Source organism: Mobula hypostoma, chromosome 20, assembly GCF_963921235.1.
Source record: "Mobula hypostoma chromosome 20, sMobHyp1.1, whole genome shotgun sequence".
In the NCBI taxonomy this organism is placed as follows: domain Eukaryota; kingdom Metazoa; phylum Chordata; class Chondrichthyes; order Myliobatiformes; family Myliobatidae; genus Mobula; species Mobula hypostoma.
Window position 1 is genome coordinate 44,675,317 of NC_086116.1, and position 16,707 is coordinate 44,692,023.

At 44.2% G+C, this 16,707-nt stretch overlaps 1 protein-coding gene across 3 annotated transcripts in view; it reads left to right on the forward strand.

The window, feature by feature from the left end:
* Nucleotides 1-16,707, forward strand: part of camk1da (calcium/calmodulin-dependent protein kinase 1Da) — a 314,363-nt gene that overhangs the window by 209,305 nt on the left and 88,351 nt on the right. For all 3 annotated transcript variants that reach the window (XM_063072776.1, XM_063072778.1, XM_063072777.1), the window contains exon 5: nucleotides 10,645-10,771. In XM_063072776.1, coding sequence (XP_062928846.1) covers nucleotides 10,645-10,771 — 127 coding nt within the window. The remainder of the gene's footprint in view (nucleotides 1-10,644; nucleotides 10,772-16,707) is intronic.

Sequence of the window (16,707 nt, forward strand, 5' to 3'; positions counted from 1 at the left end):
ACAGCCTTAGCTCACTCAACCGTTCCTCTCTAATCCAGGCAGCATCCCGGTTAACCTCCTCCAGTGTTGGCTGGGTTGGAGGGGAGATGATGCCACCCCTGAGCTTAGAGAGTGGGGACCGTGGTCACCGCACCCCCCCCCCCCCAGAACCAGTGGGAGTTCCTTACAAAAACTTTCCACGCCTATGGGACCTGCAATGGTGAGGATCCATTAACCCCTTGTGCTCCTTGCCCCAGACCTCAGTGTGGACAGTGTTACTTCCAAAAAGCCAATTGTTTAGTCGGTGAGATGTTGAACAGGTTGTTGTCACCCTGAACACCAGTAGCTCCAGCTGATCCTTTCAAACACGGGTGGTGGAATATCAGAATCGGTAACAGGTCTATTTTCACTGGTAGATGTTGTTGCCGTTCTGGATCAGCGACAGCAGTGCAATGCAGGACGTAAGAAAAGATTGCCATCATTCAATAATAAATATAAAAGCATTGTGCAAACAGGGAACAAAACACCGAGGTAGTGTTCATGGATTCAAAGCGAATTTATTATCAACGTACGTATATGTCACCATGTACAGCCCTCAGATTCATTTTCCTGTGGGCATACTCAGCAAATCTATAGAATAGCAACTATAACAGTATCAATGAATGATCAAGCAGAGTGCAGAACACAACAAACTGTGCAAATGCAAGTGTAAATAAATAACAAGAACATGAGATAGTGAGATAAAGGGTCCTTAACGTGAGATCATTGGTTGTAGGAACATTTCAATGATGGGGCAAATGAGTGTAGTTATCCCCTTATATTCAAGAGCCTGATGGTTGAGGGGTAGAAGGCTCTTTTACCTCCTACCCGATGGCAGCAGTGAGAAAAGAACATGGCCTGGGTGGGGAGGATCTTTAATGATGGTTGCTACGCTCCTACACCAGTGTCTTTTGTAGATATGTTCAATGGTTGGGGGGGCTTTACCTGCTGGGCTGAATCCTCTAGCTTTTGTAGTAATTTTTGTTCAAGGGCATTGGTGTTTCCATACCATTGATGCAGCCAATTAATACACTCTCCACTACTCATCGGTAGAAGTCTGTCGAAGTTTTAGATGTCATGCTGGATCTCCACAAACTCCTACGGAAGTAGAATTGCTGCCGTGCTTTCTTCATTATTGCACTTACATTCTGGGACCAGCACAGGTTTTCTGAAATAGTAACACCCAGGAATTTAAGGTTGCTAACCCTCTCCACTTCTGATCCTCCAATGAGGACTGGCTCATGGACCTCTGGTCTCCCTCTCCTGAAGTCTGCCATCAGTTTCTTGGTCTTGCTGACATTGAGTGAGAGGCTGTTGTTAATACACCACTCAGTCAGTTTTTCAATCTCCCTCCTGTATGCTGATTCATCAGCATCTATGATTCGGCCCACAACAGTGGTGTCACCAGCAAACTTGAATATGGTGTTGGAGCTGTGCTTGGCCACACAGTCATACGGTGCAAAGAGAGCAGAGCAGGGGGTTAAGCACACAGCCCTGTGGTGCACCTGTGCTGATGCAGATCATGGAGATGTTGTTGCCATTCTGAATTGACTGGAATCTACAAGTAAAGAAGTTCAGGATCCAATTGCACAAGGAAGTATTGAGGCCAAGGACGTGGACCTTACTGATTAGTTTTGAGGGGATGATGGCAATCAATGCTGAGTTGTCGTCGATAAAGAGCATCCTGATGTATGCATCGTTGCTGTTCATATGTTCCCGGGTTGAGCGAAGAGCCAGTGAGATGGCATCTGCTGTGGACCTGTTGCTCTGGTAGGGAAATTGGAGCGGATCCAAGTTGCTTCTCAGGCAGGAGCTGATATATGTCATCTCTAGCCTCCCAAAACACTTCATCACCGTGGATGGACGTGCATCTGCACAACGTTCATTGAGGCAGGTCACCATGCTCTTCCTGGGCACCTGTATGATTGAAGTCTGTTTGAGCAGGTGGGTACCGCACACTGTCAGAGCAAGAGATTGAAGATCTCGGTGAACACACCAGCCAGTTGGTCAGCACAGGTCTTCAGTATGTGGCCGGTTTCCCGTCCGGTCCAGATGCTTTCCATGGATTCACCCTCCTAAAAGCAACCTGAACGTCAGCTTCAGAGACAGAGAGCATAAGATCATTGGGGGTCAAGTGGGCTCACGATAGTTCTTCCACGTTCTGATGGTCAAAGTCAACATAGAAGACATTGAGCTCATCTGGACGTGAAGCCCTGTCTCCCATATCGCTTGAGTTAACTTTCTAGGAGGTGACTGAGTTCAAGCTCTACCACAGCTGTCGAGCATCCCTCACTGATTCAAAATTGGTCTGGAATTTCCATGCTGGGATGGCCCATGATTCATGGACTGTTCAGAAATCTGATGGCAGAGGGGAAGAAACTGTTTGTAAAATGTTGAGTGTGATCTGTTCAGGATCCTCTACCTCCTCAGCCAGCTGATCTCATATATTCTCTGTGTGAAAAAGTTGTTTCTCAAGTCCCTAACGAATCGTTCCCCTCTCACCTTAAGCCGTATCCTCTGATTTTAGATTTGGATTTATTGTTGTGTTGTCACCTGGACTTGGTACATACCGTTGTGCCAGGATGGTGTGTTATCCACAAACAGTGTGAGTAATTGTCTTGGACATTTTTATTGTGACCAGAAGACCCTGTTGGACATTGGTAACTTAGAACACTGCGAGTCCACTTCACTGGTTCCTTGGCGAGACCGACAATGGGGGAGTTGAGGAGCTTCGGTTGTGGCAAGGACTAGGCCTAGGACGCGGGCCAGTCACCCAGGCAGAGGATGCCATAGCAGTGTGAGAGACAGCGGGGGGCCTCTGTCAGGCACGTACTGGGATGGGGGTTAGTGCTGCGTCTCAGTGCTGCCCTCCAGTGTTCACTTGGTGCGGCCTTCCGGTGGTTGCCCAACGCTGCCCTCCAGTGTTCACTTGGTAGAAGAACAAGCTGGACCAGAACAATCTACAGTCATGACGCTCAGGGACTTGTGCCATATTGTATGTTTTTCTGAAATCGTAACCACATGTGCTATGCACAGTGTTCTGTGTGCTGTTGGTAATGACCTTTGTACCTTGGTCCTGGAGGGGACACTGTTTCATTTGGCTATATTCATGTATGGCTGAATGATAATTAAACTTGAATTTGGATTGGAACTTGTACATCAAGACAGAAAGTGAAGTGCGTCATTTGCATTAATATAGTACCCCTAGCTTCCCAAATCGTCCCCAAAAACCATCTCTATGAATTTGGGAAATTCATAGCTTAGCCTGAGTTGCAAACCTGATGAACATCACATTTTTCCCAACTCTGGGAAAACAAATGTGACCACCCACCCTATGCCCCTCATGATTTTATTTGCCTCTGCCAGGTCACCCCTTATCTCCCTACACTCCAAGAGTAACAGGTACCTGCCCATCCAGCTTTTCCTTATAACTCGTGCCCCTCCATCCCAACAGCATCCTTGTGACATCCTTAATGAAATCCTTCCCATAGCTGCCCATAATGCTCCAAGTACAATCTCACCAACATCTTATACAGTTACAATGTGACCTCCCGACTCCTGTGCTCATTGCCCTGACTGACAAAAGCAGGCGTGCCAAACACCTTCTCCACCACTCTGTCTATCTGTGTCCCAGCTTTCAGAGAACAATGTACCTGTACCCCTAGGACTCTCTTCCAAAGGCGATGTCTCAAAGTGGTGGCATCCATCATGAAGGACCCTCCCCACCCAGGACATTCCCTCTTCTCATCACTACCATCATGGAGGAGGTACAGGAGCCTGAAGAGACTCACTCAACATTTTAAGAACAGCTTCTTTCCCTCTGGCATTGGAATTCAGAACGGCCCATGAATACTATTTTGCTCTCTCTTTGCACTATTTATTTAATTTTTATATGTTTATTGTAACTTGTAGTATACTTTATGCATTGCACTATACTGCTGTCACAAAGCTTCAAATTTCAAGATTTATGTAAGTGATAATACGCCTAATTCTGATTCTCTGATCTGCAACCCTGTCCAAACCAATGAAGCAATGCCTCCATCTGGTGTTTTGCCTACAAATCATGTCAGCCCATCAATTTGAACCAACATATGGACTCTCTCACTTCACAACCCAATTGTGACGGTGGGGATTAAGTCACAGTTTATTGAAGAAGGCAATAATCCCATCACACTGGATCATATTGCCAATATACTTTAAATAATCAACATCATGGCTGTGGCTCGTTGGATCTAAACAGCATTAATAACGCATGGTTGAAATTTGATGCAACACACACTCACCGGTCACTTTATTACGTAAAGGAGTGGAACCCAGTGTGGTCTTCTACTGCTGCAGCCCACCCACTTCAAGGTTCGATGAGTTAGGCGTTCAGGGACGCTCTTCTGTACACCACTGTTGTAATGCGTGTTTTTTTGAGTTACTGTCACCTTCCAGTCAGCTTGAACCAGTCCGGCCATTCTCCTCTGATCTCTCTCACTAATAAGGTGCTTTTGCCCACAGAAATGCCGCACACTGGATATTTCTGCTTTGTTTTCCGCGCAGTTCTCTTTAAACTCTGGAGACTTGTACTCAGGAAATAAGACAATAAGATATAGTAACAGAAATAGGCCATTCGGCTCATTGTGTCCACCGTTTCATCAAGGCTGATCCATTTCCTTCTCAGCCCCAATCTCCTGCCTTCTCTCCGTATCCTTTCATGCCCTGACCAATCAAGAATCTGTCAACCTTTGCCTTAAACATACCCAGTGACTTGGCCTTCACAGCTGCCTGTGGCAATGAATTCCACAGATTCACCACTTTCTGGCCAAAGAAATTCCTCCTCAACAGTTTTCTCAACGGACGCCCCTCTATTCTGAGGCTGTGTCCTTTGGTCTTAGGTTTCCCTCACCACAGGAAACATCCTCTTCACATCCACTCTGTCAGGGGATTTCACCATTCGATAGGTTTCAGTGAAGATTCCGCTCCCACCCCACCCCGCCCCATTCTTCTGAATTCCAGAGAGTAGAGGCCCAGAGCCATCAAATGCTCTTCATATGCTAAGCCTTTCAGTTCCAGAATTATTCTTGTGAACCTCCTTTGAACCCTGTCCAATGTCAGCACATTCTTTTTAAGATAAGGGGCCCAAAACTGTTCACAATATTCCAAGTAAGGCCTCACCAGTGCCTTATAAAGTCTCAACATTACGTCCTTGCTTTTCTATTCTAGTCCTCTCGAAACAAATGCTAACTGCACATTTGCCTTCTTTATTGCCAACTCAGACTGGAAAATAACCTTCAGGGAATCCTGCACGAGGACCCCCAAGTTCCTTTGCACCTCAGACTTTTGAATTTTCTCTCCATTTAGAAAACAGTCTGTGCTTTTATTTCTACCAAAGTGCATGACCATACACTTCCCAACACTGTCACTTCTTTGTCCATTCTCCTAATCTAAGTCCTTCTGTAGCCTTTCTGCTTCCTCAAAACGACCTGCCCTTCCACCTATCTTTGTATTGTCTGCAAACTTGACTATGTAACTATCCACTCTGTCATCCAAATCACTGACATATAACGTAAAAAGAAGCTGTCTCAACACAAACCCCTTTGGAATGCCACTGGTCGCCAGCAGCCAACCAGAAAAGGCTCCCTTTATTCCAACCCTTTGCCTCTTGCTAATCAGCCAATTCATGCGAGCATTTTTTTTCCTATAATACCATACGTTCTTACCTTGATAAGGTTTGTGGAGGTTCTCAGCAAATAAGCCATTGTGTTTCTTTGTATTTACTGTGAACACCTTCACAAAAATTAATCTCAGGGTGGTGACATATACATACTTTAATAATAAATTTACTTTGAACTTTGAACTTCTATGTGGTTGGACTGAGATAGCTGATTGGTGATGTTCACTCCTAGAAACAAGGGACTACCAGGGAGGGCAGTGTTTATAGACAAGGATACTGGACCTGGAGCTGGTATACATCAGCAAAAAGTAAAGGTGATAGATGTACAGGACTTGGTGCATGTTAAACACACGGGCGGCAGACATTTAGTTCACTTCTGAGTTTGGAGTATGGTTGGTCTGCCAGGAATTAAACTTGTAACCAGGAAATGTTTGTGGAGTTTCTCAGCAGATGAGCTAAGACAGGGGCAGGTGCTGTAACAGGGAAGGAAGATCACAGTTTTAATAGTGAGATGGTGATTGGTGAAGCTCCTGTTTCTATCAGTAACAGGGTGTTAATTCCCGAATATGTTACTGACTGGGCAAAGCGGGGAGTCTCACTGTTGGGATCCATTATACAGCTAAATGTTTCCTGCGGCTGTTTTTCAGTTAACATCAAGTGCTAGTGATCACATCAAGGGAACAGGCTTTGAAAAATGTCTTGGGTAAACACAGTTGGCTATCAACAGACATAGTCATTAACCCAAGTACTTGTGTATCAGATTGCTTCAAATGCATGTTTAATTTGCTTTGCTAATGCACTCAGATACATTAAGTGGATAAGACCGTAAGAGAAAGGAACACAATTAGGCCATTCGGCCCATTGAGTCTGCTCTGCCACTCTACTATAGCTGACTTATTATCCTTCCCAACCCCATCCTCTTGCCTTTTCCATGTAACCTTTGACACCCTTATGAACCAAGAACCTATCTTTCTTTCTTTTTAAATCTTTTTATTAATTTTTCAAAAGTACGAGCTCAATTAACAAAGTTGGTACATAGAGATTGGAAAAATGTTCAACATATATAAAATGAATTTTAAGTAATATAGATATAAAAGACTTCCAAACTCATAATGGGATTAAACATTAAAAAAAGAAATAAAAAGAGAAAAAATATATAAACAAAAAAAACCCCAAAAGGAAAAAAAGAAAAAAAACCCTAGGGAAAAAAAACAAAACAGGGCTAGACCAACAGCTTGTATCGGACACGTTCAATAATGTCGTTAACTCCGCTCCTCTCCTCATATAATTTAAGTTTAGAAAAATGATTCGGAAAGGTCAGATTACATCATATGAAAATGTTGCATAAAAGGTTTCCCAGTTTCTTCAAATTTAACCGAAGAGTCAAAAATATCACATAATTTTTTCTAAATTTAAACTTAATATGGTTTGAGAAAACCATTGGAATGTAATTGGAGGATTAGTTTCCTTCCAGTTCAACAAAATAGATCTTCTCGCCATTAAAGTAACAAAAGCTATCATTCGACAGGCTGAAGAAGACAAAGATCTATGTTCTACCATTGGCAATCCAAATATTGCCATAATAGGATGGGGTTTTAAATCGAAGCATAGAACTGTTGAAATAATATCAAAAATGTCTTTCCAATATTTTTCCAAAAGAGGACAGGACCAAAACATATGAGTTAAAGAAGCCACTTCAGAGTGACATCTATCACAAGTAGGGTTTATATTGGAATAAAAATGAACTAGTTTATCTTTGCACATATGAGCTCTGTGTACTACTTTAAATTGTATTAAAGCATGTTTAGCACATATAGAAGAAGTACTAACTAATTGAAAAATTTTATCCCATTTCTCTGTAGATAGGGAAAGTTGAAGTTCCCTTTCCCATTCATTTTTAATTTTGAAGAACCTATCTTAACCTCTGCTTTAAATATACCCAATAACTTGGCCTCCACATCATCTATGGCAATAAATTCCACAGGTTCAGCACCCTCCTCATCCCTGTTCTAAAGGGACATGCTTGTATTCTGAGGATGTGGCCTCTGGTCCTAGACTCTCCAACTAATGAAAACATTCTCTCCACCTCCCCTCTATCTAGATCTTTCCATATTCAGTAGGTTTTACTCAGCTCCTCTGATAATTATTACCGCAATTGGCATGCAAGCCTTATCTTTTTCAGAAAAATGATGTGATATTAGATATTATTAACAATTTATTTTTGGTTAATAATGGATGCTTATCTCCTGAAAATATTTTCCTTTCCTTTTAATTTAAAAGTTGTAATTATTAATTTTTTTTTGATAGCCATAAGGCATAGGAGCAGAATTAGGCCATTTGGCCCATCAAGTCTGTTCCGCCATTCCAATATGGCTAATTTATTATCCCTTTCATCCCATTCTCCTGCCTTCTCCCGTAACCTTTGACACCCTTACTAATCAAGAACCTATCAACCTCCACTTTAAATATACCCAATTACCTAGCCTCCACAGCCAAATGTGGCAATGAATTCCACAGATGCCTCACTCTCTGGCTAAATAGATTCCTCCTCATCTCTGTTCTATATCTATTCTCCTGTTTTTTTTTATTGGTGATGAAGTTGGCATGATATGACAAAGAAAATTCAGAAGGAAACTGGGATTGTGTGAGTGGGGGATCTTCTAAGGTTGTAGGAAGAGAGGGAATCAGACAGCCAACACCATACGAAGATGCAATTCGTAAGATTTGCTTGTGAAATGCTGAAAAAAAAAATCCACATACAGTCCCTCACACACACCATAATTATGCCTCTACCTAGTTAGTTCAACACCAAGGAGGAGCTTTTGGAGTTTAATTCAGGTAAGTGCTAGACATTGCTATTTGCGAAGTCAATCCAAAGTGGGACTTTTGCAATGGAAAGAGAGGGTTGAGAGCAGCGTTGTAGAACAGAGGGACCCAGGAGTACAAGTACATACTTCCCTGAAAGTGGTGTCACAGTCAGACAGGGTGGTGAAGGAGGCTTTTGGTACTCTGACCTTCGTCAGTCAGGGCACGGAGCATGGAAATTAGGATGCTGCAGTTGTACAAGGCGATGATGAGGCCGCACTTGGAGTACCGTGTACAGTTTTGGTCTCCCCACTACAGGAAGAAGCCATTAAGATAGAAAGAGCGCAGAAAACATTTACGAAGAACTTGCCAGGACTTGACAGGTTGGTCATAGAGAGAGGTTAGACAGGCTAGGACTTTATTCCTCAGAGTATGGCACAGGCAGGGGTGACCTTAAAAAAAACCTTGCGGGTCGTGGATAAGGGTGAATGCACTCAGTTTTTCCCAGGCTTGGGGTAGGGTATCAAGAGCTTGAGGATATGGGGTTAAGGTGAGTGGGGAGAGACTTAATAGGAACCTGAGGGTTAATTTCTTCGGGCAAAGGGTCATTTGTCTATGGAACAAGCTGGCAGATGAAATGGTCAAGGCAGGTATAATAACATTCAAAAGATAGTTGGACAGAAAGGATCTAGATCAGAGGTTCCCAAACTTCGTTATACCATGGATCAATGGCATTAAGCAAGGGGTCCATGGACCGCTGGTTGGGGTCCCCTAAATTAGCGGGCTGTGAGCCAAATGCGGGCGATAGGACCAGCGTAGATGGACATCTTGATTAGCACGGATCAGTTAAAGATTAACAATTAGCTTCGTTTGTCACATGTACAGTGAAACATATACGTCAAATCAAGTCAGCAAGGACTGTGCTGAGCAGCTGGCAAGTGTCGCCACGCTCCCAGCACCAACTCCCCGTTTCCCCTGACATTCCGAAGCCATGAGGTTCGGGTTAGTGTGAGTCAGGAATAGTGGCTTTATTCCGAGAAGGAATCAGAATCAGAATCGGATTCATTATCATCGGCGTATGTTGTGAAGTTTGTTGTTTGTGCCAGCAACACATAAAAAATTACTGTAAGTTACAATAAGAAATCAATAAGAGTGCAGAAAGAGAACAAGTGGGCTCATGAGTTGATGGACCATTCAGATACAGTATCTGACAGCAGAGGGAAAGAAGCTGTTCCTAAGGCATTGAGTGTGTATCTTCAGGCTCCTGTACCTCATCCCTGGTGGTAGCAATGAGAAGAGGGCATGTCCAGGGTGGTGAGAGTCCTGAATGACAGATGCCACCTTCCTAAGCCATCCACTTTTGACAATGTCCTCAACGGTAGGGAGGCTAGTTCCTGTGATCCTGGGTCTACAACCCTCTGCAGCATTTTCCGATCCTTTGCCTTTGAGCAGCTGTACCAGGTGGTATGCAACCCGTCAGAACCATCTTCACGGTACACTTACAGAAGGTTCTATGTAATGTTCCTGACTCTCCCAGCAAGGCAGACGTCCCACCCTGCAAAAACTGATTTCAGGGAGGTAGCACCATCAATTTGCGGGAGACTTCCGGGAGAGGTGGGATGTCTGCAATAGAGTAGCTCCTTAGCAGCCAGCCAGCTAGTTTAAATAACGTTAGCTATGCTAATGAACGAATGACACCTGTTAAACTCACCTCAACATGTCTTTTACAGTCTTAACCCACCATAGGCAATAGAAAAGTCACTGTTGCAAACAGTGCAGCGAGCAACACTGTCATTATTTTTGACCCCTATTAGGCAGGGGTACACTTTAGTGTAGTCTGGGGTGACATACGCTTTATATATTTTTTTTTGGAACACTCCGCCATGGCGCACTCTCGCTCTCTCGCTTGCTTGCTCTCGCGCTCTCTCTCGCTCGCTCGCTCTCAAAAAAATTGATTTCCGTGATATTATATATAATTTGCGGGCATCAGGGAACCACTATTCATATGTGGGAGGCCCCTGGAACTTCCAGGAGAGTTGAGATGTCTGGCAAGGAAACATCCTCTCAGAAGTTGATTCTAATTTATGGAGTTTTCACTCATTCTAAAAGAAGAGAATAAAAAACAGTCTTGTGTGTTTTCTTTTTCTCTGATCTTTACTCAGCCAGAAAACCTCTTATACTTCAGCCCTGATGAAGAATCCAAAATAATGATCAGCGACTTTGGCTTGTCCAAGATGGAAGGTTCGGGCGATGTGATGTCGACAGCTTGTGGCACGCCAGGCTATGTTGGTAAGCTGGTGGGCGAGTCCGCTGGGGGGGTGGAAGTCCGGTGTCTGCAGGCTCGAGTCTGTGTCCGCTGGAGGCTATTAGCTGGAGACCTGCCCTGGGGTGGCAGGACTGTGCAAAAGAGGAACGGGGCTTGAAATTTTGCTGTCGTTGTTTTGTTGCCTGTTGTGTTCAATGTTGTTCTGACGAGCATTGTGGGCCTGCTGTGTTAGTGACACGTGAGGGCAGCCCCCGGCAAACCCTCAGATGTCTTGGTTGTTAATGTGAACGGTGCACTTCATGGTATGTCTCGATGAGCATGTGGTAAAATAGATTTGAATCGTGAAGTGGTTTCCCTCATTCAGAGGTGCTGCAAACGCCTCTGCGTGCTGACATAAATTAATCCCCATTTTAGATTAAGGGTGGCAGTAGTGTCGCGGTTAGCATGACACTGTTACAGTGCTAGCGACCCGGGTTCGGTTCTCCGCCGCTGTCTGTAAGGAAGATGCACCTTCTCCCTGTGACTGTGTGGGTTTCCTCTGTGTCCTCTGGTTTCCTCCCACATTCCAAAGACGAATGGGTTAGTAGGTTATTTGGTTTCATAAGTGTAATTAGGTAGCACAGGCTTGTTGGACCAGAAGGGCCTGTTACCGTGGTGTATCTCTGATTAAAAGTAATCATATATCTTCCAACTACACAGAAGGAGCAAACAGCAAACAGCTCTTTTGTCAGGAAAAAGGAACCCCTGGTCCCCCCGTTCCATAAGGTCATGGCTGATCAACCCTGGCCTCAGTTCCTTGTCCCTGCCAGCTTCGCACGGTGTTTGAAAACTTTACCTACCTTCACCTTAATATGTACTTCTCACAGCTAATTTAACCTCCTTACAACACAAAGCTTGAGAGAAATACTCAGCATATCACCAACTTCAGTTCAGTCGGACATTGTGATAGAAAATTTGTACCCCATACGGAAGAATGTTCTGGCATTGGAGAGGGTCCGGAGGAGGTTTATGAGAGTGATCTCAGGAATGACAGGGTTAACATTCAAGGAGCATTTGATGGCTCTGGACCTGCACTCGTTGGAATTGAGAAGAATGAGGGGGGTTCTCGTTGAAACCTACTGAATATTGAAAGGCTTAGATGGAGTGGATGTATAGAGGATGCTTCCAATTGTGGGAGAGTTTAGGATCTGAGGACACAGCCTCAGAATACAATACTCTTCCGAACAGAGATGGGGAGGAATTTCTTTAGCCAAAGGATGGTGTATCTATGGAAATCATTTTCACAGTTGGCTGTGGAGAATAGGTCATTGGGTATATTTAAAGCAGGGGTTGATAAGTTCTTGATTAGTAAGGGCATCAAAGGTTACTAGGAGAAGGCAGGAGAATGGGGATGAGTGGGAAAATAAATCAGCCATGACTGAATGACGGAGCAGACTTGATGAGCTGAAGGGCCTAATTCTGCTCCTATGTCTTACTGTCTTACGGTCTTAAAAGCCCTAACTCAGCCAATCTTCATAAGACATGCTATAATGAGGTGACCAGAACTGAACACAATACTCTTAAGTATCGTCTTTATAGAGCTGCAATGTTACCTCGCATTATCTAGCTGTCTCAGAAAGAGGTAAAATCTCTCACGGCATTGTTTGGAGGAGCGGAAGTTGAGTTCCGACCGTAGTGCCTGACCATATTTATCTTTCCATCGATATCAACAAAGTAGATTATCTGGTCATTATTACTGTGTGTGAGAGTTTGCAGAGTACAAACTGGCTGCCAGACGTTTGGGCCAGGACCCCAGAACTTTCCATCTCTGCTGAAAAGTAGTAACCATGGCATATTCAGAATCAAAATCAGAACCAGGCTTGTTATCACTGACCTACAGTACTGTGCAAAATCACAGGCACATATACAGTGTGTAACTTGGGTGCCTAAGACTATACTATACTATACAGTACTATAGTAATTTTGTGTGTTGCACTGTACAGCTGCTGCAAAAAATAATCATGATATGTGTGAGTGACGATGAACCTGATTCAGATATGGGTCTTTATCGTGGACTGAGAGCGGGAAAGGGGGTAGGAAGAGGGGAATCATGGTTGGGAAACGGGGAAGGGAGAGGGGAGGGAGCAGGAAGCACCAGAGAGACATTCTGTAATGATCAATAAACCAATTGTTCGGAATCAAATTACCTTGCCTGGTATTCAGAGCTAGGAGTGTCTGCACCCGTGCCAACCCTACCCTGCCCCAGCACTCCCTCTCTGCCACCTGTCCCACACTCCTCCCATGGCGCTCCACCCTTGCCATTCCCAACATCCTTCACTCCCGCCAGATTTACAATCTGCTCCCCTTGCTATACATATGTGCCTAGACTTTTGCACAGTACTATATGTTGTGAAATTTGTTGGTTTGTGGCAGCAGCCCAGTGCAAGATATAAAAAAATCACTAATTGCTATATAAAAATAAATAAATAAACAGTGCAAATGGAAAGCAAAGCAGTGAGATAGTATTCATGGACCATTCAGAAATCTGGTGGCAGGAGGGAAGAAGCAGTTCCTAAAACATAGTGGGTCTTCAGGCTCCTGTACCTCCTTCCTGATGGTAATAATGAGAAAAAGTCATGTCCTGGGTGATGGATTCTGCCTTTATGAGGCAATGCCTTTTGAAGTGTCCTTGATGCTGGGAAGGCTAGTGCCCATGATGGAGTTGATTGAGTTTACAACCCTCTGCTGCTCTTTCCCACCCTGTGCAGCAGCCCTGCCATACAAGACGGCAATGAGGCATCTCAATGATGGAACGGGCTGAGTCCACAGCTCTGTGTGGTTTACTCCAATCCTGTGCATTGGTGCCTCCAGACCAGGTGGTGATACAACCAGTCAAAATGCTCTCCACAGTACATCTGTAGAAAGCTGCAAGAGCCTTTGGTGACATAGCAAATCTACTGAAGTATGCCTTCTTCATAATTGCATCAATATGTTGAACCTTCAGCCAGGAACTTCAAGCTGCTCACTCTTACTACTGTTGACCCCTGGATGAGGGCTGGTGCGTGTTCTTCTGACTTTCCCTTCCCGAAGTCCTTGGTCTTACTTGATATTACCCAACCACCAGGAGTTCACACAAGACTTTATTTTAGCATCTTGTTTTATAGGTAGCAAGTTCAATCAGACCTCACACCTTCGTACCACACTGCAGAGTCGTCATGGGCACGTGGATGCAGTTACGAAGGAGGTTGACAGCGGCAATATTTCGTCAAGAGTTTGAATAGACATGGTACAGTATGTCACCAAAGACACCCGCAAATTTCTACAGGTGGACCATGGAGAGTATTCTCAGTGGTTGCATTGCCGTCTTTTATGGGGGGGGGGGTCAATGCGGAGGATCAGAAAAAGTTGTAAACTCAGCCAACTCCATCATGGGCACTCGTCACCCCAGTATCGAGGACATCTTCAAAAGGCAGAGTCGATTATTAAGTACCCCCATCACCCAGGACATGCCCTCTTCTCCCTATTGCCACCATGGACGAGGAACAGAAGACCACACACCCAATATTTCAGGAACAGCTTCTTCCCCAGCCATCAGATTTCTGACCATGAACCCCTGAAGACTACGTCACTTTTTTTTTGCTCTCTTTCTGCGCTACTTATTTAAATTTTTTATATATATTCCTTATTGTAATTTACAGTTATTATAGAAACATAGAAAATAGGTGCAGGAGTAGGCCATTCGGCCCTTCGAGCCTGCACTGCCATTTATTATGATCATGGCTGATCATCCAACTCAGAACCCTGCACCAGCCTTCCCTCCATACCCCCTGATCCCCGTAGCCACAAGGGCCATATCTTATTATTATTAGGTATTGCAATTTACTGCTGCCGCATAACAGCAAGTTTCATGACATATGCCAGTGGTATTAAAACCGATTCTGATTTACCCTTTTGCACTCTGAGACAGGATGCCTGCCCGCTGACCTTTGACCTTCCTCTAACTAAATTGGCTGTCGGACCGGTGCGAATTGATTTGATCTTTACTTTTCCTCCTGCCTCTGTGGACAAAACAGACAGACAATGTGCCACAGGCCAGACATCATTAAGGATTCTGGGCAATCCATTGATCTTTTACACTGCTGCTCTTGAGAATGCATCCTGCGGTGTGTTAGAACGTGGAACACAGAACAGTACAGCGCAGTATTGACCCACAATATTGTGCTGACCTTCTACCCTACTTCAAGTTCAATCTAACCCTTCCTTCCCACACAATCCTCTGTTTTCCTTTCATCCACATACATGTCCCTAACGTATCTGTGTCTACCAGCACCCCTCCTAGTGTGTTCCAGACAGCCACCACTCTCTGTGTATAAAACAGAGATATCTATAGCTATAGCCATGGTCCTTGTGGGGGAGTTTTAAATTGGAGTAGGGCCAACTATGAGGGTATTAGGCAGGAACTAAGAAGCGTTAATTGAGAACACCTTTTCTCTGGCAAGTCCACATCAGACATGTGGAGAGTGTATAAAGATCAATTGCACAGAACGCAGGAAAGATGTGCTCCTGTTAGAAGGAAAGACGGGCTTGGAAAGATAAGAGAATCTTGGATGTCCAAAAAGGTGATGTATTCAGTCAAGGAGGAAAAGGGATAATACATAAAGCTTCAGAATTTGGGATCAAACAGAGCACACAAGGATTATAAAGAAGCCAGAAAAGAACTAACGAAGGTAATTAAGAAAGCCAGGATGGGTCATAAAAAGTTCTTGGCAGGTAGGATTAAGGTGAATTCCAAAGCATTCTATACGTACATTAAGAGCACGAGGATAACTAGGGAGGGGATTGGACCACTCAAGGATAAAGGGGGGAAGAGTTGCTTGGATGTGGAGAATGGGAGTGAGGTACTTAATGAGTACTTTGCTTCAGTATTTACCTTTGCTGCACAAGAGCAAGGAAATCCTTTTGCGTTTGTACAGGGCCCTGGTGAGACCACACCTGGAGTATTATGTGCAGTTTTGGTCTCCAGGGTTAAGGAAGGACATCTTGGCTGTGGAGGAGGTGCAGCGTAGGTTCACTAGGTTAATTCCTGGGATGTCCGGACTGTCTTGCGCTGAGAGGTTAGAGAGACTGGGCTTGTACACGCTGGAATTAAGGAGATTGAGGGGGGATCTGATTGAGACATATAAGATTATTAAGGGATTGGACAAGATAGAGGCAGGAAATATGTTCCAGATGCTGGGAGAGTCCAGTACCAGAGGGCATGGTTTAAGAATAAGGGGTAGGTCATTTAGGACAGAGTTGAGGAGGAACTTCTTCTCCCAGAGAGTTGTGGAGGTCTGGAACGCGCTGCCTCAGAAGGCAGTGGAGGCCAATTCTCTGGATGCTTTCAAGAAGGAGCTAGATAGGTATTTTATGGATAGGGGAATCAAGGGTTATGGGGACAAGGCAGGAACCGGGTATTGATAGTAGATGATCAGCCATGATCTCAGAATGGCGGTGCAGGCTCGAAGGGCCGAATGGTCTACTTCTGCACCTATTGTCTATTGTCTATTGTCTAAAGAGAAAAGCCGTAGTTTGCTCAAAATTCCCTCATAAGACATGCTCTCTAATCCAGGCATAGCCTCGTCTGTTCCCTCTCTAAAGTTTCCACTTCCTTCTTATAATGGCGACCAGAACTGAACATGCAGAACTGTTGGTCTTTGAATAACAATAAAAGCAAGAAATGCAGAGTCATTTAAAAGAGGTCACACCTGTTTGGAGATTTTAACTTCCATTATCTTTGATTTTAGTTCTTGACTCTTGTAAGGCCTGAATTCACTGCCCAAGACAAGTCAAGCCAAGCTCATTATCATCCACACAAGTGCAGTGAGGTACAGGGATGGTGAAAATCTTCCTGCCGTGCATATCAGGCACGTAGGCACAAACAACACACAAGACATAAATTATATATAAATTTTGCAAGACAGCGAAGAAAAAGACTAGA